Source organism: Macrotis lagotis, chromosome X (assembly GCF_037893015.1).
Source record: "Macrotis lagotis isolate mMagLag1 chromosome X, bilby.v1.9.chrom.fasta, whole genome shotgun sequence".
Classification (NCBI taxonomy): domain Eukaryota; kingdom Metazoa; phylum Chordata; class Mammalia; order Peramelemorphia; family Peramelidae; genus Macrotis; species Macrotis lagotis.
Genome location: NC_133666.1, coordinates 585,880,617 through 585,903,389, shown reverse-complemented (window position 1 = coordinate 585,903,389; position 22,773 = coordinate 585,880,617). Strand labels below are relative to the sequence as shown.

The window sequence follows — 22,773 nt, the reverse complement described above, 5'->3', positions numbered from 1 at the left end:
TATATTGCCCCTATGATCAAATATGGATTCTTCTATTTGGCATTTACGATCTGGTTCCAGATAAGCTCTCCTTCATGTACTGCCTGTCCCAGTCAAGCTGCCTTACTTTCTGTTCCCTGTCCACAACTTTCCCTTCACTTCTGCCTCTGGTCCCCTGGCTCAGTGTGTGAATGGGCCTGTAATTGGCTCCACTGAACTGCCCCCCCCCCCCAACAGAAGATGAGAATGCTAGGTGTAATAGGTCTCACCTGTAGGATCCAGTGAGGACATATCTCCAATCGGAGATGATGAACTTTTCCTGGATTTGACCTGAGAACTTCTTGCCTGATTTGGCACAGTAGGTTTCTCCTTCTACGCTTCGTACCGAAATGTTCTGTTAGAAGCAATTTCAGGATATAATTGAATAATCCCTTCATTCTTAACGGAAAACTCAAAATCTTAAAGCAATCAAATGATGTAGTGGAAAGCACACTAGATATGAAATTAGAGGGAATGGGTCTGAATACAAGCTCTCCTTTTCATTGCTTATTTGAATTTTGGCAAATAGCTTCACTTCCTGAGGCCTCAGTTTCTTTTAGTGTTCAACTTTAGTTATGACATCTTAGAAAGAACATTAGTCAGCTGGAGAATGTCCAGAGAACAACCAGGAAGGGCCCCCAGTAAGGTTTGAATGAAGGAATTGGAGATATTTAGCATGGAGAAGAAGTTTCAGGATAAATTTTAGCCCAAGGAGACATGGGAAGCACATGACAGCTATTTTCAAGAATTTAAATATAGGCAAAGGAATTAAATTTGAACTGAACAATGGATAGAATTCGATTTAGGTTCTATGTCAAAGCTATCCAAAGGTAAATTAGGTTGTCTCCTAAGATGGTGAGTCCACCATCCCCAGAAGATATTTAGTAGATCGCTTGAGGGGAGGATGTGTAGGGAGTGGTGGCTTCCAACTTGGAGGTTCTGGGACTTTTCCAAGGAGGTTGGACTGGACATTTTCAAATATCCCTTCTAACTTTAATAAAAATTCAAATTTTAAATGAACAGGAATGAACTTAAAATGCATCAGGGATCATGTGAATAGAACACCAGTCTTGGAGTCAGCATAGAGCTGAGTTCAAATACTGCTTTAGATACTTATTAGCTGTATTATTCTGGACAGGTCACATATAACCTACCTCCCAAGGATGTTGCAAGGATCAAATGAAATAATAGTTGAAAAGTACTTTTGCAATCCCTAAAGTGCTTAAAAATACTATCTATTATTCCTGTGACTAGTCTAGGACTAGTGTTAACATTGAAAAGGCTGTGTCCTGAACCTAAGAACCAAACTGTTCCATGTGTAGTGGGGAAGAATGGCCTGGATATAATCTAGGACTCTGCTTTTAGCTGTGCCTCCAGAAAGAATGTTTTAAAAATGCAGACAATTCCAGGTCTTGAATGTGACCACTGTCCATCTGTAATCACTTGCTATTTCCTTGCATTGTCACTGAAATACTAGAAAGATTAAGGAAGTAGCTACCTCTAAATAATAACAAATAATGTGACCTCAAGCAAGAAATTACATGGCTTTAGACCTCAAAGTAGGGGGAGTTGGACTAAATTATTACTAAAGACCCTGCTGGGATGTTTTTATTTTGTTTTCAAAAGTCCTTTTATGCAATTAATAGAATTAAGGTTTCAAAGAAACTTGGTGTGATAGAAAGAGCCCTACTGGAGGAGTCAGGAGACCTCAGTTTATGTCCAAGTTCTTCCAAATATAACATTGTATGTATAATAACATTCCTCTAATGCTCTTCATGGCTTCTAAATAACTGATATTAAATCAAGAGTTTGGGGTATAGGGAAGAGACATTTTGAGGAAATTGTTCCAATTCCATTGCCTATATGTTGGGTGTAGGGATCATGATTCCTTTATACCTTTATAAAAGCTTGGTGAATGAATGATTGGTTGGCTGGCTGGATAACCATTTCCTTATCAAGAAAATTGGTATACCAGAACTCACTTGACCTTTGAGACATTTTACCAAACAGGTTCCCTTGAAGAAGAGGGGGTATTTTTGTTTATTCCCCTTTTAAGGACTCCTCTAAATATTCAAAATGTATTTTCACTGACAGCATTTGTGGCCAGTCAAGAAATATATTTGTTATTCACCTGTGTGCAGGCTGTTTCTAACAAAAGTGTAAATTTGAATTAGAAACCTTTAAGAAAAAAATGTAGAAGGGTTCCCTTTTGACTGCAAAAAACTTTTTTTTTTTTTGGGGGGGGTGACTAGGTGGAGCAGTGGATAGAGCACCAGCCCTGGAGTCAGGAGGACCTGAGTTCAAATCCGACCTCAGACACTTAATAATTACCTAGCTGTGTGGCCTTGGGCAAGCCACTTAACCCCATTTGCCTTGCAAAAACCTAGGAAAAAAAAATCTTTTTTCTTTGAAAGGCAACCAGGGTTAATTGACTTGCCCATTTAAGAAGTGTCTTATTATCAAATTTGAACTCAGATATCCTCCTGACTTCAGGGTCAGTGCTCCTGAAAAAAATCAATCTTCAACAAGAGAGGACCTGTTTTATTCAGGGAGGGGAACCTTCAATGCATGACTATCTGGGTGGGGGCTACTTGTCCTGTTTTTTCCTTAAGTTTTTTGGGGGAACCTATGTCTGACCCTGGAATCTTCCCTTACAGGGGACAGAGGTTTGAAGGTTCAGAGCCAACAAGCCTCCTTCGAGGCCATTGTTACCTTTATGTGACTATCCAAGATTTCGGCCTTGTCACACATGTCCCAAAAGAGCTCCACACCACAGTGATCAAGGATCACATAGAGAAGCATATCCCACTTTGAGGCTATTCCTACCTTCATGTGACTGTCCAAGATTTCGGCCTTGTCACACATCTCCCGAAAGAACTTCACACCACAATGATCAAGGATCACATAGACAAGCACGTCCCGCTTGTTAGCAGCCTCCAGTACATCACAGAAGATCTCTGTATCTGTGAACACATCCATCAGGATGACCAGGACCTGGGCCAGGGCAGACAAAAACCACTCACTAGAGATCTTGGGGTAGATCGGTTGTCTTAATATACTTCTGAGCTGGTTCTGGCTAGGCCTAGTCTAGTTGGGGGTCCCAAGGCAGGGAGGACAGAAGAGATTCCTCTCCCCAACAGCAACATTCAACTTAATTTAATTCTGCAGTCAATTATTAAGCAGCTCTTATGTGCAAACTACCCAAGCTAACAATATCTGGGGAAATATTTGTCCTTCCCTCTCAAGGCCATGCCATCAGGGAGGTTATGCCATGCACATGAATTGGGTTTGAGTGGGGGGGGCTGTGCTAAGTTACCAGCCTCAGCTTTCTCCTCTGGAGTCATTTGGGTTCAGTGGCCAGATGTGGAACAGGACAGTTAGATTTGAGGCAGTCAGGTTAAAGTGATTTGCCCAAGGTCACACAGCTAGGAAGTCTGAGGTCAAATCTGAATTCAGGTCGTCTTGACTTCAGAGTTGGTACTCTACCCACTTAGCTATCTAGCTGCCCATATACCTAGGGGATAGATAGGATAAGAGGACTGTAAATATAGAACTAGCAGGGACCTTTCATTTTATGGATGACAATCGTATAATTGACAGAAAACAAATGAGGGGAGGAAAGAAGGAAGGAAGAAAGGAGGGAGAAAGGGCAAAAGAGGGAAGAAGGAAGGAAAAGGGAAAAAGGGCAAAAGAGGGAAGAAGGAAGGAAAAGGGAGAAAGGGAAGGAGGGAAGGAAGAGCAAAGGAAGGGAAAAGGAGGAAGGAAGGAAGGGAAGGGGAAGAAGGGAAGGGAGGAAGGAAAGGGAAAGAGGGAGGGCAGAATGGGAAAGTGAGGGAAGAAGGAGGAGGGGAGGGGCTTCCAGGAGAATACTGGATGAAGAAAGTGACTTTCTCTTGGAAAAATAGTAGGGCCTTCTAAATCAAGCTGGGCTTTGCTCAGAGAACAGCAGGCTGAAATAATGGCTGTAGCAGGACCAGTATCTGAATCAATCAGGACTCTAGACCTGTTAGGGTCCTGATAGAATCATGACAAACAGGTGGAGTGTCCCAGAGAATGGAGCCACAGAACCACCACCTGCCATGGGCCCATCCAGATTGTGGTTCCAGGTTATTAGGATTTTCCTCCATTGGTCCCAATTAAGTATAACTCAAGGTAGATTTCAAGGTGAGAAATAAAGAACTAATGGTAGCTCACATTTACAACGCGTCTGAAGGCTTACAAAGCCCAGAGAGCCTCCTTGCCTTCCCTAGACCATTCCTCATCCCCAGCCACAGCCACATTCCTGATGAGGAACTGCCTGTTTGGGCAATCCATTTTTCTCAACTGGAGGGGAGCTGGACTGGATGACCATGTGGGTCTTGGTTATGATATGAAGGGAGGGAAGGAATGAATGAAGAAAAGAGCCCAGAGACAAAAATGGTCCCAAATTGGAACCAGACAGGATTGTTTTGGTCTGTAAAAAAATATTTCCTGACCCAGTTCTATTAGCCCGCAGAGCTGAGAATACAAAGGGGTTGTTTGAATCCCTAACCCCTTTAAGGCCTTTGGACTTGTGGTCAGTGAGATGATAGAGATGGAATAGTCCTAACTTGGTGATGGAAATTGAGCGTCCTATTTCCAGTGACTCCTCTAATCCTCCTCTTCTTGGACCTGACTCTTTTCTAAGGGGTTTAGGCCCTAAAATGTGTAGAGAAGTAGATGGATGGAGTACTTGACTTGGAGTCAAAAAAGATCTGGGTTCTCATTCTGCTTTAGTTACCTAGGAAGTGTGTGATTCTTTGAAGTCACTTGATTTCAATTTACCCATCTGTAAAATGAGGAGGCCAGACTAGAGGTCTTTCCAGCTCTAATCTGTACCTCCTGGTACAGAGGGAGGGAGAGCTGCAAGCCTCTAAAGGTCAAGACAGAAACAGGAGCCTTAAGTGAAGGGAGAGCCTAGAAAGGGGAGTTGGAAGCCTTGGGTACCTCTTGGTCTTAACTTTGCTAGGAACTGGCTGGGTGGCTGTAGGCAGGTGCTTCAGTTCTCTGAGCCTCTTGGGAGGCCCTCCAAGGCTTTGCTCTTCAATGGATGCAACAAAGTTTACCAAAATGTAAACGTGTGCATATGAATCATTCTCACACAATTCTGGGAGATAGAGCAGTTATTATTATTATTCTTTTTTTTTTTAAGGTTTTTGCAAGGCAATGGGGTTAAGTGGCCTGCCCAAGACCACACAGCTAGGTCATTATTAAGTGTCTGAGACCAGATTTGAACCCAGGTACTCCTGACTCCAGGGCCAGTGCTTTATCTACTGCGCCACCTAGCCACCCCATTATTATTATTCTTAACATTATTAACTATTTCTGTTTTACAGATGGGGAAACTGAAGCCCAGAAAAACTAAGTCACTTGCCTAGGGTCACACAATGGGTACATAACTCCCAAGAGCTCTACTTTTCCTGTAACAACCCCCTGCCTCTCTGTTGTTCAGAGCCAGACCATCAGTCAGGAAGCACTGTGCTAAGGCTAGGGATACAAAAAGATGGCCCCTGCCCACAAGTGGCTTATAATCTAATGGAGGAGACAACATGCAGACATATACATATGTACACACACACATATATATGCATACATACACACACTAAGCTATGCAGAATAACTTGGAAATAATTAACAGGGAAGGCACTGGAATTCAGGGGAGTTGGGGAAAGCTTCCTGAGGAAGGTGGGATTTAGTCGGGACTTGAAGGAAGTTGGGGGGTGGTAGTGGTGGTGGTGGGGGGTCTAGCAGTCAGAAGGAAGGAGAGTGGTCCAATCATGGAGGACAGCCAGAGAAGATATCCTAAGTCTTCAGATGGGGAGGGTCTTGTACATGGAAAAGCCTTGGAGGTCTGTGTCACTGGATGGGAAAGAATAAGTATGGGGAGGGAAGGTGGAGGAAGTCTGGAAAGGGAGGAGGCGGCTAGGCTAGGTGGTGAAGGACTTTGAGTGCCAGACGATTGTCATACTTGATTCTGGAGGCGCTAGGAAGGGAGCCACTGTTCAGTGACCAGGGTGGGGAGTGTATTGAATGACAGACTGACCTGGCTAGACCCAGGCTTCAGAAAAATGACTTTGGGGGGGGGGGCTAAAGGTATTGAGATGGGGAAAGGCTCAGATTGTGAGCTCTTTTGATGGATTGACTGACCTCTGTATTTACCTACTGTGTGGGTGCTTCCCGTTAAGGTTAGGCTGAGGCAGGTGGGGGTCTGTATGGGTGCGTGGGGGGCATCAGTCTGACAACATAGGGCCTTAAAAGCCTGTTGAATTGAACCAAATTGAATTCTGGTCTTAGCTCTGCTATTAATTGTATGATGTTGGGTGGTTCTTCTAACTTCTCTATCTATAAAAAGGGATAATCTGCTTTCCCTGGATCCATGGGAGGATTACTGGAAAACTACATAGTTAGCTTTTATATTGCTCTAAGATTTGCAAAGCTCTGTGCGAATATCCTCTCATGTGATCCTCACAACAACCCTGGAGGGAGGGGCTATGATTTATCCCTATTTTACAGATGAGGAAACTGAGGCTGAGATAAGGTAACACATCTAATATCACAGTAGATGAACTTGGGTCTGCTTGACTCCAGGTCCAGCACATACCCTAGCCACCTAAAAATGGTACTCTTATTTAGAGTGCTTCTTAGTTTCCATTAAATGTTTCACAGCAGTCTGGGGAAGTAGGGTATACAAGTTCTATTATTTCTCTTTTGTTGAAAGGAAATGAAGAAATGAATTGGCTAAAGTTGATGATGATGATTGTCCTTGTTCTCAAAGAGGACCATGACATCAGGGAGGTGATGCCGGGACAAGCACATGAACTGGATGGGGGGGGGGGGGGGGGCTGTGCTGTCACCCTCTTCACTTTCTTCTCCAGAGCCATCTGACTCCAGTAGCCAGATATGGAGCAGAATAACTTGGTCTTGGATGGCTTTGGATGCAAGGCAATGCCCCAGGTCACACACCTAGTAAGTGTCAAATGTCTGAGGTTAAATTTGAACTTGGGGTTCATCCTGAATCTAGGGTTGGTGCACTATCCTTGGTACCACCTAGCTGCCCCAATTACCAGGTAATATCTGAGGTAGCTTGGGAGGGAGTTGGGTTCCAATCAGACCTGAGCTCAAATACTCCTAGCTCAGATATTTAACTTGACTCTGGGCTACCTGAGTTTCCTCATTTGCAAAATAAGAGGTTAAACTATTTTTTCCTAGAGTTGGTGAGGATCAAATGAGATAATATATGTATAAGAGCTTTGTGAACCTGAGAGATTTAAAAATGCTCTTAATCAAATTCTAGTCTTTTGACTTCAAGGATCACTATGCTGTGCTTTCTGTTGATGTATATAAAAGCATTTTTCAAAAAATTATATGTTTTACATATGCTTATTGATTCCATTCAATTGAAATAATGGTGATTTAAATATTACTCAAGGATAAGTGTGAATAATCCCCCAGTGATGGCACAGAGGTTATTGGAAACACCAATAATCCCAGGAACAAATACAGAAGACACCTAGTGGAAGACCGGCTAATTCAAAATTAAACAAGTTAGTGATATAACTAATGAATGGAGGAGAAAGAAGTTTTAATTCTGTACAGGAAAAGAGATCACACTACAGTGCTGCATGGAGAGAGCATAGAGCCTGGAGTCTAGAAGACTCAAGTTTAAACTGAGCCTCAGACACAACCTGTGTCTCTGGTCATTTAACTTGAGTTGCTTTATCAGTAAATTGGAAAAAATGATTTTATACAATAGCACATATTTCTCAAAGTTATGTAAGGATCAAATGAGATAAGATTTGTAAAAAGCAATTTTTCAAAACCTTAACATTATACTTGCTATTGTGGAAAATTCTACAATGAAGGGTTGACATAACTGGAGAAGACTGGGTGACAGTTTATTGCCAGTTAACGAACCACAAAACCACCATTATGGGACATAGTGGACCCCAAACTGAAAGCTCCTCATGACTGAATTTGATTTCTTTATGTTGGAAATGGATTCATTGACTGCTTTTGGAGGGACCAGAAGTAGTCAGCTTGGTTTAAGTCTGAAAGACATTTCTCAAATATCTCTTGGGGCAGTTGCTGATACCTCTCTACCATTCCTTACCTTCTCCAGTCCCTCCTGCAGCTCTTCTTTTACTCCTTCCCTTTCTCATTTTCCCCTTTTCTCTTGCTTACCCTTCAAATTTCTTATTGTTTTGGGCATCGTTTTTTTTATTTTTTTAGGTTTTTGCTAGGCAATGGGGTTAATTGGCTTACCCAAGGCCTCACAGCTAGGTAATTATTAAGTGTCTGAGGTCAGATTTGAACTCAGGTCCTCTTGACTCCAGGGCTGGTGCTCTATCCACTGCGCCACCTAGCCAAGCCTGGGGCATCATTTTTACTGGAACTACTCTGATGTTTCTGTAGATGTCAGTATCAAAAGTGGGAAAAAATGTCAGAGGATGGGGACCTACAGTAGAGGACAGACTGTATGTACAGGGAGGGAGGGGCAAAGGTGAAGAACTCACTTTGTGGGAAATGACAACCAGTCACAGGCAAGAATACATTGGTAGACTGACACCAAGAAACAGTCTATGGATGAATATAAGGGGCACCGAAAGATGGGACAGAAATGCGATATCAGGACTCAGAGAAATCACCACTACGACTTGCCTTCTTCCTCCATCCCTATGGTCCCATTTTCCCATTGGTGAGTTATTCCAGGAACTCCATTGTGAGGAAGAGCCCATGATAGCATCCTTCATTCTTGGTACTTGGCCACCTTACACAGCTCTTTGTACTTTTTCCTCTTGTCCCCTTCCCCTATTTAACTTCCTTTTTGTGTTCTATTAAAATAGGTCCTTGAGACCTTTTTTGTTTGTTTCTGTATTTGTATTTCTAGCACTTGGCCCCTAGTAGGTATTCAAGAAATACATGATGATAGAAAAGGGACTTTTCAATGTCACTTTTTAGAAAACAAAATAACTAGCCTTGTTCTGTTTGATCCTATAAACAAGAAGTAAGAGTGATAGGCTGAAGTTGAGAAGAGATGAATTTAGGCTTGATGTTCGGGAGGGGAAAAAAGCTTCCTAACTTATGGTGCTATCCAGAAGTGATAGAACTATTCAAGGGAAGACTGAATGACCACTTGTTGGGGGTGTTGAAGGGGAAATTTTTCTTCTGGAATAGGTCAGACTAGATGTTGTCAAATCCTTTTCAACTCTGTGGTTCTGGGTGTCCTAAAAATCTTAAAAATTAAAAAATTAAAAAAATTAAAAAATTAAAACTTAGTCATTAAAAATTAAAACAGTATCAAGACTTTTGGAACATCCTGTAAAATAAAATTGAAAAGAGTAAGGGGGGGGCAAATTGTGAAGGAAATGAAAAACTACCATAGCATGTGTTTTCTTTTGTTATTCAGAAATATTCAGCTCTTCGTGACCCTATTGTGGTTTTCTTGGAAAAGAAACAATTCTGGTTGAGTTAAAGTGACTTGCCCAGGGTCATATAGTTCCTAAGTAAGTGTCTGAGGTTGGATTTGAACTTGAATCTTCCTGATTCCATCCCTGGTACTCTTATCCACTGCATTACCTAGCAGCAACTTGGAGAATAAGGAAATATAAATAGTATGATTTCATGTGTATAATCGATATATTACTTGACTGAAGTGGTGGTGGTGGTGGTGGTGAGGGAGTGTAGAGGGAGGAAAAAATTTGGAACTCAAATTTTTAAAAAATGAATGTTAATTTTTACATGTGAATGTGAAATATTTTAATAAAATAAATACAAATATTTTTAAGGGGAAAAGTTACACAGAGGAATTTTTGATTCTATCGATAATAGGGAACCTTGGAATCTACTAAATAAGGGAAGGGTATGGTCAAAGGCACATTTTGCCGGTTTCATAAAGGATAAAACAGAGAAGGGAGAGACCCAGGAGGCCAAATGGAAGTTTTTGGCCACCCATGCAAGGTGATGAAGGCCTAACCTAGATCTGTATATTTAATTGGCAGTGCAATGAATTGTTTCATCTTCCTATGCCTCAGTTTTCTCATCTATAGAATAGGGGTGAGGGTCATATCCCTTGACCCTTGAATCAGCCGGAATTCAGACCAGGGAGGAGGTTCAGGGTGTGTGTGTGTGTGTGTGTGTGTGTGTGTGTGTGTGTGTGTGTGTGTGTGTGTGTGTATTCTTTTTACTTCCCAGGAATTTCCCCACGGGCTTTGCCTCAGGAGCAGTCTGGGAACCAGCCCCTATGAAGGCATTGGGGTGGTCATCAGTGTGGATGGCAAAGTTTCAGTCCTTCCTTAGAGGCTTAACAGATTTTTCCTAGGAATCCATTAATTTACTTTGAAGCATTTTGAAACCCTGCTGGCTGAGCTGCCTTCGGGCAGCTGGCACTGACTAGTGCCACTTCAATAATTCTAGTGACTATGAGAGGAAAAGGCTGGTTTCAGGACATTTTTCTGCTCATAACTGTGCCCTGTGATTCTATCCTCCCTGTTACTAGAGGTCTTGTTTCCTGTCTAGTCAACAAACATTTATTAAGCACCTAATGTGAGCCAGCATTCTGCTAATAGCTAGGGATATAAAGAAGATGACTAGACATAATCCAGTTGTCTAGGAGCTCCTGGTCTAAGAACTTAACTTGTACTAGTTTGTAGAAGTAAGAAACCTATAGGATGAATTGGGGGTAATCTCAAAGGGAAGGCATTAAGATGAAGGCAGACTGAGAAAGGCTAACTATGGAAGGAGGGGCTTTAACTGAGGCTGGCAGAGAGCCAGGGAAGCCAAGATCTAAGAATGAGGAGGGCACAACTATGGAAGAATAGGAAGGAGGCCAACCAGTGTCTCTTGTGTTCCAGAGTAAGTGTAGGCCAGGAGATGGGGGAATGTATAAGAAGACTGGAAAAACAGGAAGGGTCCGTGCTGGGGGGTAACATTATCATGGACTAGGGAAAAATCACAGAAGCAATTGCCACCAGACCTTGGGTCAGAGAAAGGCCCTAATGTGGGGAAGAGGCCCTGCTTTCCACAGAGGCCTCTTCAGAGGTCTTCCCAGATGGCAGAAAATTGGAAGGGGGTTAGAGAGGAAGGGCTGTTTTAAGATCTGGATTAAGGGATTTATGAGTGATTGGTGCTGATACCATGATGCCAGCACATGGAGAAGAACACGAACTACAAGGATGATGCATTTCTAAACCATTTTATAATTGGGGCCATAGTAGAGTGTAGTCATCTTGGGAGTCAGGAAGACCTGGGATCAAATCTGGCCTCTGATGCTGTGATCTGGGGCAAGAGCCACTCTATCTCCTTGCTCTGGCATTTTATGGGCTGATCCCCTTCTTCCTTTTGGTTTCCCTGTCTTCCTTCACATCCCAGCTAACATCTTCTCTTCTAAGAGAAGCCTTTTCTGATCATCTTTAATGCTAGCACTTTCCCTCCAAGATTATCCCCAATTTATTTTCATGTCTCTTGTTTACCTGTCACCCCACTGCTTCCCTTAGACTGTGAACTTCAGAGCAGGTGATCTAGGCAGTTCTCTAAGGTTGTGAGTTACAGAGAAGGTATATTGGTAAAGGGAATTTCCTCCCCTGGAAGTTCCTTGCATTGATAAAGTCACCTTGTTCCTAGCCCTTCTTGTCTGCCCCTGATTCACAGAACGGAAGTCAACCAGTGATAGGCCAGAACAGAAACTCTTCTACTCTAATCTTTTCATCCTACAGACCAAGAGACTAACACCTAGATAATTTAAAGAGACTTGTCTAGGGTAGTGTAGTAGAGTAAGGAAAGCATGGGTTCAAATTCTGAGATATTAGCTGTGCACCCTCTGCAGGCAAGCTATTTAATTTCTAGGAACCTGTTTTCTCATCTGTAAAATGGGGATAATAATACTGTAATAATGGATCAATAAGCACTTATCAAAAACTAAGAGCTGGGGATGAGGTAGTTAAGTGACACCATGGTAAATAGATTGCCAGGCCTGGCACATCTTACAGAATTCAAATCAAACCTTAGACCCTGGGCAAGTTGTTTAACTGGGTTTGCCTTGGTTTCCTTATATGTAAAATGGGTTCCAAATCACTCCAGTGCCTTTGTCAAGAAAACCCCAATAGGGTCATGAAGAGCTGGGCATGACTGAAAATGACTAAACAAAAAGCTGGAGATTAGAACAAAAATCATCCCTACCATAGAGGCTTAATACATTTATATAGATAGGCACAAACAAGATACAGGCTGAGTACAGTAGATGGAGGAAGAGATTAGGATTTGAAGGTTGGGGGCTTGTAGGAAAGCTCCCTGAAAAGATGGCCTTGCCTGGAATTTTGACAGGGGTTGCCATCAAATTGTGTCTCTGTAAAATGACCGGCAAGCCTTCAAGTGAGATTATTAATTAGCAGAGTCAGTATTCTAAGCCAAGTTCTCGGCCTCCAAATCCCGCTGGCTAAATCCTCTTACTGAGCCTGGATCTCCCAAAGGTACATCTCTCATCACCACCCACAATGCCACAAGAGTTTTAGTCCACATTTTACAGATGAGGAAACTGAGTCCCAGAAGGATTAAAGCACTAGGTTGAGGTCATACAAGAAAGTTAGTGATGGAGTCAGAGGTCAAAGCTCGAGTCAGACTCTTGCCTCCCAGATCCAATTCTCCCAAGGGCATCATTCTTTATGTGCTCATCTGTCAGTACTAAATAAAGTGGTCACAGAAACAGAAAACACAGTCAGGATAAATGGTGATGACTTGACAAGCCAAAGAGCCACCCTCCATTACCCTGTCCCACCCAGATCCACTAAGCCAACTTTTCCAATAACTTGACTTTTACATAGCACTTCAAGGTTTGCAAAGCCTGTCTTGATCTCATTTAAGCTTGCAGCAACCATCCGACTCAGCTATTATCAGTATTAACCCTATTTTACAGATGAGGAAACTGAAGGATCTTAGCATTTCAAATATTTGCCCTGAGAGCTCAGATCTGAGACTGACCTCAGCAATGAAACCAATTTGCAACAAGCTGTGTAAACCTATATCAGATTGGTTGCTGCCACTGGGGAATGGGGGGCAGAAGAGAGAGTGATAGAAAAATGTGGAACTCTAAGATTTGCTAAAAGATGAATACTGATGCATGTAATTGAAGAGAAAAATTAAAAAATAAAAAAATTTAAAAAATTAAGGTCTAAGATAAAAGTAGCATGTCCTTTTCCTGCATTCAATCATTTAAAATGGGGGGGGGGGGTGTCAGACCAGATGATTTCTAAGGCTCCTTCCAGCTCTAAAATCAATTTGCATACCAATTTTAGCTGAGATAAAGGACAAAGAGAAGAGGGAAAGGCAAAGAAGAGATGCAGACTGACCCATCTTCCCTGAGGACAAATATATTTCATGAATGGACATGCACAGGGAAACGATTGTTCTTTGCACTCTCTCCAGAATCATATTCAATATAGATTTATGTGGTAGGACAACCATCAGTAAACCTTTATTAAACTCCTACCATGTATCTGTCAGACCCTGTGCTAAGCTTACTCTGGGGATATAAAAAGAGACAAAAGATGGTCTCTGCCCTCAAGGAGCTTATAGTCTTTGACTTCACTGTCTCCATGGGTAGGGCTGGGACACTGGGAAAGGTGCCCAACTGGCCCCAGCCAGTGTCCTGCGATTTGAGAGTGATGACTATTTTCTCCAGTCATTTCCCCCACCCCGTGACGTGATGCCTGAAATTCAGTCATCAGAGTAGTAGTCTTTTTGGTCTTCAAAGGGCCCTGCATATGTATATGTATAGTACATATGTGTTTATTTGTATGTGTATATGTGATTGCACACTTGCTCACCTATATATGAAAATAAGAGCTAATGTTTCTGTAAGTTGAACAAAGGACTTTTAATTGTCTCTTCATCCTCATAAGGACCCTTTAAGATATTAGAAATATTACAAATATTATTATCCTTATTTTGAAGGAAACTGAGACTAGGAAAGTAAAGTGACTTGTTCAAATTTGAATAATAACAGGTTTTATATAGCACTTTAGGATTTGCAAGACACTTTAATATTATCTCAGTTGATTCTCACAACAGGGCTGGGAAGCAGGTGCTATCATTAATCTCTCCAGTCTACAGATAGGGAAACTCAGGACCAGGGAAGTTAAGTGAATTGCTCAGGGTCACCCAGCCAGTCTGTGACAGAGTCGAGATTTGAACCCGCTTTCTGTTTACCATAGCCCAGCAGGCTGTGGGCTGGCTCAGTTGAAGGTGATATAATTGTTGATAATTTTTCTAATCTGAGTCTCTAGAGTGTTGTCCTGGGTTTAAGTGCAGGTTCTGCAACTTGCTAGGTATATGACTTTAACTTCTCTGGGACTTAGTTTCCTCATCTGTAAAATGGGGGATTTGTGATAATGATCTCTAAGGTCCTCCCCAGTTTCAAATTCCATGAAGTATAAATCAGAGAGCCTTGGCTTCCTGGTGTACAATGAAAAGAACATTGGATTTGGGATCAGAGAAACTGGGTTAACCTCCTGCCTCTGTCACTCTCTGCATGACCTTGGGCAAGTCACTTCCCCCAGCACTTAGGGCCACCTGGGCTACTTTACTTCCAAAGTCCCTTCCAGTCTTTAGTGGAGTATGCTCACAGGGCTATGGTGAAGGTCCAAATGTTATAAAGTATGTAGTTTATCAGCATCAAAAGTACCACATGGACTTGAGTTGATGTTTGTAGAGAGATTCTTTTCCTGCTGCTCCACTAAGCAAAAGGAGGCCCCTGGGATAATCAAGATCAGTTAAACAAATGTGACTGGCCCAGGAGGTTAAAAAAATAAAATGAAAATGAAACAGATCCTGCCCTCAAGGAGCTCCCTATCATGAGAAGCCACATTCAAGAGACCAAGCTGAGACCACAGGGATCAGCAAGGTTCATTGTGGTGTGTCCCCAGACCCCTGTTCTAAGCCCCAACTCCTTACCTGTCCCTGCATCCCCCCCTTCCCATCCAGACACATATTCCAGAACAAACAATGGTCTGCCCTTCTTGGGCCAAGGAGACCCAGACCTCACCCCTCTACCTGACTGGTCTTGCTGATGCAGCGGCGGATGAGATCCCTGATGTTGTTGTGCTTGTCTGTCTGGAAGTACACGGTGGCGGTGGACTTGTCCTTCAGGTAAGGTTTCTCGTTCTCCCTCCAGCTCTGCAGCAGGGCTGGCTCACTGCCCTCGGACAACATTGGAAAATAGGTACCAGACTGGAGAGAGCCCGTGTCATTGCCCTTAACCAGTTCTCCCTCCAGAGGGGGTTCCTTGACATAATAGGGCTCCTTGGCATTTTCCTGAACATATTGAGCTTCCCCAGAGGACAGGAAGTCCACTTCCCCTTCTTTGCTCAAAGTATCCTGGTAAGCCTCCGGGCCCCCATCCAGAAGGGCATCCATGGCCAGCCTGGCACTTTCATTGTGACTGAAATCAGCTTTGGGCAGTCGGCTCCATTGGTTCTTGACCTCTTGAAGGCGTTTTTTGATCTTGCCCAGAGGTCTTGACCTGTGCATTCTTCTAACCCAGAGGAGACTTTTCTGGAAAAGGCTGTAGATTTGATAAAGAAGACTGAAGCTCTCCAACCTGGTGCCATGCAAAGAGTTCTGGAGCTCCCTCAGGGGACCAGGCAGGACCAGGCAGGAGAAAAGGAAGAAAAGGAGGGGCTGAAAAAGAGAGTGTTTGTGTGTGTGTGTGTGTGTGCGCACGCACACGCGCTTTGGAGCAAACAAGCACCCAGGCTTGGAGGTGAGTGTACTGACACCCAAACCGCTCACCCACAGCTCCAGGAAGTGAATTTAGCAATAGATTCAAACAGAGCTCCAGAGCCAAGGGACTTATCAGCAAAAAAGGGCATACACCCTACCCAACGGGCAAAATGGGTGAATCTAAATTTCCCTGACTTGGTAATGAAATGATTTCCTCTCTTCCCATCATTCCTCCAAAGTTGCTGAAAGTCCTATTTTCAAACTCTGTTGAACAATATACCTGAAGATCTCTAAGGCCAGAGACCAACTGTCAAAGTTTTAATGGACCCCTGAATGACCCTGATTCACTAGACAGTCAGTAGATGTTATTAAGTGCCCCTTATGTTGAGAGCCCTGGGAGGCAACCCACAGAATGGAAAGGACACTGGATTTGTAGTTGGAATCCATGGTTCAAATCCTAACTTTGCCAGTTTACTAGGTGTGGCCTTGGATAAAGTCTCTGTTTTCTCACCTGGGTTTGGACTGGCTCATCTCTAAGAGGCTTTCTGCTTCCCAGATTCTAATGTTCAGGGGAAGGTATAATGTTAAAGCTTCATCCTTGCTCTTGCTTACACCCTAATAAGGAAATCAGACTCATAGACAAATCGATCAACAAGCCTTAAGCATCCATTATGTGCCAAGGACTGGGATCCGGTGCCAAGGACTGGGATCAGTGTCATTGAAACAAAGATAAAAATAATAAAAAACAATCCCTACTCTTAAGGAATATATATATATATATATATATATATATATGTATGTATGTATGTATGTATACATATGTGTGTGTTTGTATATGTGTATATTTTTAAAGGGGGAAGGAAGAGAGGAAGAAAACTTGTATACACAGGGTATCCCAAAAGTCTTGGTGCAGACTTAAGCCAGTAAACCTTGTTAAAGCTTAAAACTGAACCAGGAGTTTTGGGACACCCACCTCTGTAAATAAATATATTCAGAATAAATCAGTACAGAACAAATATATGATAATCACAAGGTAGTTACGGTGAATGCAAGCAGCTGGGGGATCAGGGAAGACTTTAGAAGAAAGGGGCTACTCAATTGCATCTTGAAGAAAGTAAGGAATTCTTTGAGACAGAGGTAAGAGCAAGGATGGGGACAGCTGATCCAAAGGTACAGAAGTGGGAAACAGTATCATGTGTCAAAAACAGAAGGCCAGGATATCTAGACCAAAGAAGAGAAGGGAGGGGAATAAAATATCCTCATTCTCCATATTGGAATTGGACTAGACAAAATTTCTGGAGCTATAGCCTTTCCTGTTCCAATTGGCTTAGTTTTGCTGGAGAAGATTGGCTAGCTTGGTCTATTTCCCATCAATCCCCTATTATAGTTTATAACTGACATTGATATGTTTTGTTAAGTTTTCAGCCATGTCTGATTATTTGTTGACTCTATTTGGTTTTTTGGGGGGTTTTGGTGATTTTTTTTTTTTTTAGGCAAAGATACTGGAGTGTTTTGCTATTTCCTTCTCCAGCCCATTTTACAGATGAGGAAACTGAAAAGGGATGAAGTGACTTGCCAAGAGTCAGTGTCTAAGTCCAGATTTGAACTTGGGTCTTTATGACTCCAGCACTCTGTGGGAGGGTTCCATCTGATGTTTGTCCTTCATTCTTGAAGACTGCGCCATCAAGGAAGGTGATGCCATGACAAGCTCATGAAGTAGATTTGAGTGAGGGGAGCTGTGCTAAGTCACCAGCCTCACTTTCTTCTCCAGACTCATCTGGGTCCAGTGGCCAGATATGGATCAAGATGACTGGAAATTGCCCTGGATGTGGGGCAGTCAGGGTTAAGGGATTTGTCCAAGACCACACAACTAATAAGTGTAAGTGGCAAGTGTCTGAGGCTGAATTCAAATTCCCATCCTGACTCCCAAGACCAGTGAGTGCTCTATCCACTGCACCACCTAGCTTCCCTGCCAGGGTACCACCTAGCTGCCTCTAAATAAACCTCTCATTTTTAGCATTCTTATAATTGCCCCCCTTTAATGTTGTTTCAGATATTACCATGTTTCTGTCAAAACAAAGAATTACATTAGATGAAGTATGCTTGTATAAAATATAAATTCTCTGCAAAACACATCACTATGGAAGAAAACACAAACATGATACAACTGATGCTGTCCAATACATTAAAGTAGGGAGAAGCAGAACAGCCTAGAGCTGACTCTGGAGGGAAATCTCCCCCCACAATATGTACACACCCCTAAGCATCTTGGAAATAGTTCAGGCACAGAGGATTCAACAGCTTGGTGCCTGTTGTGAGGTTAAGTGCCCCATAGAAATGTCACATTTCCCAATGACCTGTGACATAAGAATGACTAAGGGAAAAGGAAAAGCTCAGAAGGTGTCAGATGCATTTGTTGATCTTGTAATATAAAATCATCACTCAACCTTTTTATATTCAATGTGCCAAATACCTCTGAAAGTTCTCAGCATAGCCTAGAATATCATATTCCCTCAATAACACAACACAGGATGCAGAGAGAAAGGGAAAATCACCTGGGTTCTACCGTACAGAAATCTAACCTCTCCCTCATTCCCAGTCAACTATAATGTGCTAGGTTTATAATATCAGCCAACTTAGAAATTCATTTGTTGAGTCAATACAAACCCTACCCTCCTGTAGCTTACATTCTACTAGAGAGGAAAACTATATGCACAAATAGCATAATAGGAAAGAGTAATATCAATACAAAGGACAGTGAGATGACCATAAAAATATATCTAGGCATAGGAGAACCACATTAACAAAGTAATGGTAGATGGCAAAATGGGGATGCTAGATGGTATGATGGCTAGAGTGCTGGGCTTGAAGTCAGGGAGACATGTTCATGAATACAAATCAGGCCTAAAACATTAGTTGTGTGACCCTGGGCAGTCACTTAGTTCTGTTTGCCTCAATTTCCTCACCTGTAAAATGAGTTGAAGGAAATGGCAAACCACTTCAATATCTTTGGCCAAGAAAACGCAAAATGGAATCAGTCATACATGACTGAATGACAAGAAGGCAGAATAAGATCGAGGGGGAAAGAATCTGTTTTGACCAGAACATAGTGTATATGAGGAACAGCACTATGAGATCAGGTTAGAAGAGTAGATGGAAACAGATTGTAGATATCTTTAAACAGGAGTTTATATTTTATATGCAATCAGGAGTCACTAAAGTTCTTTGAGTAGAGAAGTAATGAGATCAATGTGGTGCATTAGGATGAGTCTATGGGTGGGAAGAATGTATTGGAAAGGGGATAGATTGCAAGATCTACTTTGGAGTCAATGACCACAGGAAGACCTGATCAAGAGGAAGGAACAGATGCAAGATGCATCACCTGAAAGAGTCAATAGGACTGCTTAGATAGTTATGAAAGATGAGTGAAAAACTCAAAGATTTCTTGAATCATGAGCCCAAGTAGCTTGAGAGAATTGTGACACTGTCAACACATAAAACATAAATTGGGAAAAGGGAAGATTTTGGAGAATAGCTAAGGAATTCTGTTTTGGATTGGATATGTTGAAATTGAAATGCTAACATGGGAATATTCAGTAAGCTGTTAGAAATTTGGGAAAGGCTGTTGGTGGAGTTAATAGATTTGGTATTTTTCCTTAAAGGTAAAGCATGCATGGAAGTGAATGAAACTACCAAAGGAAAGACATTAAATATCAAAGATAAATGTGGGTTCTAGTATTCTACTCTCTAATATATATGTTATACATATTTGTGTACATGTTTCCCACAATAGAAGGTAAGCTCTTTGAGGGCAAGGACACATTTATTTTCTCTTCTTAGCCTGAGCACCTAGCATAGTAACAGGCACATAGTAGACATTTAATAAAAGTTTATCAGCTGATGTATACTTGATATTATGCTAGGTACTAGGAATGCAAAAACAAAAACATAAACAAAAACCAGTGAAACAATCTCTGCCCTCTAGGAATTTACACTCTACTTCAAGTCAACATGTACACAAAAACAAAACACAAATGTCACTCATAGACCAAGAAACTCCCACAAGGAACTCCAAGAGGACTAGTTTTGTACCAGATCCACCAAAGGAAGTGGATCATTGCCCCCACTTCAGAGTGGGAACTCCAAAAAAGCTTAATGATGGCTCATGCCAAGACAAGATCTAATACAAAAGTGAACTATATCTGGTCCCTTGTAGAAAAAGGTATCAAATCTTAAGTATGTTTTACAGGGAATGCCAGGGGCACCTAGGAAAACCATAGTGTGTCAAAATATTTGATATTTTATGTCTTATTTTTTGTTAGTATTTTTAGGTGTTAAAATTTTTTTAAAACTTAACTTTTGAGGGAAGTTAGGTGGCACAATGAATAGAGCAGCAGCCCTGGAGTCAGAAGGCCCTGAGTTCAAATCAAAGCTCAGACACTTAATAATTACCCAACTGTGTGACCTTGGGCAAGTCACTTAACTCCATTGCCTTGCCAAAAAAAACAACCCTTAGCTTTCTATTTCTTTAGTTTGATGAATAAAAATAACATTGTTTCTGATTATTCAATAAAAGCTAAACCTTAAAAAAAATTTCTTGGGTACACACCCTAATAAAATGTATTATCTATACCTACAAACGTAATGTACATTATAAATATCAATAATTGTACAGCCAACAATTTCTTCTGCCACAGGAAACATTTAGAATACCAAAGAACTCAAAGGTGTTCATGAAAAATATAAACATAAAAATTCTCATAGTTTTGTGTGTGTGTGTGTATATATATACATACATATATACATATATACATATATACATATATATATATATATATATATATATATATATATATATAAAATCCTATCTTCAAAAAATAAAGGTCCTTTGTGAGACTGCCAAAATATTTTGCTTTCACTTTGGTGAACCTGCCAAGAAAGTCATAAGGTTCAAATTTCCTGGTTAGTCAAGGCATGGTTTGTGGCTTTATGTTGTTTAATATTTTTATATTAAAGTGACATTGTGGAAGATTATTAAGGATCCAAAAGAATCTTGACAGACTAGAGTACTGCATTGAATCTAATAGGAATTCAAGAGGAATCCAAGAGGAATAAATGTAAAATCTTGTACTTTGGGGGGCGGCTAGGTGGTGCATTGGATAGAGCACCAGCCCTGGAGTCAGGAGTACCTGGGTTCAAATCCGGTCTCAGACAATAATTACCTAGCTGTGTGGCCTTGGGCAAGCCACTTAACCCCGTTTGCCTTGCAAAAACCTAAAAAAAAAAATCTTGTACTTCGGTATAAAAAAAATTTTCACAAATATAAGATGGGAGAGGTGCGGATAGAAAGCAAGTTATATGAAAAACAACTTTTAATTTTTGTGCACTGTCAATTCAATATGAGTCAACAAAGTGATGTGGCAACCAAAAAAAACTAATGCAATCTTGGGCTGCATTAATAGAATCAAAGCTCCTGGAAATAGGGAGGTAATAATACACTCCCATAGCACTTTCCCCTCAACAGACCTCACCTAGAATATGATACTTAGTTTAGAGCACCATGAATTAAGGAAGACATTAATACAAAGAATTAGAAATTGAGGGGATGTTCATCAATTGGAAAATGCTGAAAAAGCTGTGGTATATCATTGTGATCAAATACTACTGTGTTTGCAAGAAATTATGAAGAGGACATTTCAGAAAAATCTGGGGAGACATATGAATTGATGCAAAGTAAAATGAGCAAAAGCAGAACACTGTACACAGTAACAGCAACATTGTAATTTAATCAACTGTTAAAGACAGCTACTCTTATCAATACAATAATCTAAGACTATTCCAGAGGATTTATGGAAAAAAAACATGCTATCCACCTCCAGAGAGAGAACTGATGAACTCTGAAGTTTAAGGAATATTTTTACACTTTATTTTTTTTGCCTTTTTTTGGCAGCATTTCAAATATGGAAACATGTTTTACACACACACACACACACACACACACACACACACACATATATGTATAAAATAGTCATGGATATGGAATAGGGAAAGGTTGGAGAGGAGAAAGGGAACTCAAAATTTATAAAAAGGAATTTTTAAAAAAGGCTCCTTAATAATTTGCAAACTGCCCATAGGAGGAAAACTAGGATGGTGCAGGGCTTTGAGTCTATAACATATGAAGATAATGCTTAGCCTAGAAAAGAGAAGATTCAGTGAGGGGGGAGGAGGAGAAGTAGGATAATTGTGCTCAAGTATTTGAAGGGATGTCATAAGAGATTATACTTGTTTTGTTTGGTCCCAGTGAACAAAAGGATGAGCAATGGGTGGAAGTCACTAAGAGTCAAATATAGGCTTGATATCAGAAAAATTTTCTCTCAATTAGAACTGTCCAAAAGTGGAAGGAGTTATTGAAGAGGCAACAGGTTCCCTTTCCTTAGAGGTCTTCAAGTAAATACAGGATGTCTATTCTTGAGGCAGAGGTAATGAAGATTCCTTTTTATTAGAGATGGATTGTTAGATTAGAGAGTAGCTAAAATCCCTCCCAATTCTATGACTCTGTGAAACACTACCGTGAATCACTGGTAGTATTTCTTCCTCCCATGAAGAGCAGTCCTGTTACAGAAATCTCCTAATGGTCAATTGAGACTCATTGTTAAGGGTAAAATATAGTTTACAGAGTTGATGATCTCTGGTCACAGAACTATACTCAAGGAAGAAACAGAAAAGGCTAGTGCATCTTCCTGCTGTCATCTACATGTAGTGTACTTGGGGGAGATCATAGAGTCCAATGAAGAGAAAAAGAAGAGAACTATTTCTCCTTAGAAATTCTTAAAAACAACAGAGGGCAAACTCTTCTAATCTCAGTGGTCATTCATGTACATACCCCAATCACAGGAACCACTGATTGAAGAGTTGTGTCATCTCATCAAGGAGCACAAAGTATATGTCCAGCTTCATAAGTGGTCCACTAGTTCCAAAAAAAATCAGAGGGTTCTCAGATCAACTCCATTATGTAGACGAAGTGAT

The 22,773-nt window shown here is 41.2% G+C and overlaps 1 protein-coding gene across 1 annotated transcript in view; it reads right to left on the bottom strand.

Annotated features, from left to right (window-relative positions):
• Positions 1-16,560, bottom strand: part of FAM83A (family with sequence similarity 83 member A) — a 40,494-nt gene extending 23,934 nt beyond the window's left edge. Inside the window, exons 1-3 of the mRNA XM_074201575.1 lie at positions 15,079-16,560; positions 2,845-3,012; positions 249-373 (exon numbers count right to left, since the gene is read on the bottom strand). Coding sequence (XP_074057676.1) covers positions 249-373; positions 2,845-3,012; positions 15,079-15,555 — 770 coding nt within the window. The 5' untranslated portion in view covers positions 15,556-16,560. The remainder of the gene's footprint in view (positions 1-248; positions 374-2,844; positions 3,013-15,078) is intronic.
• Between the last annotated feature and the right edge of the window lie 6,213 nt (positions 16,561-22,773).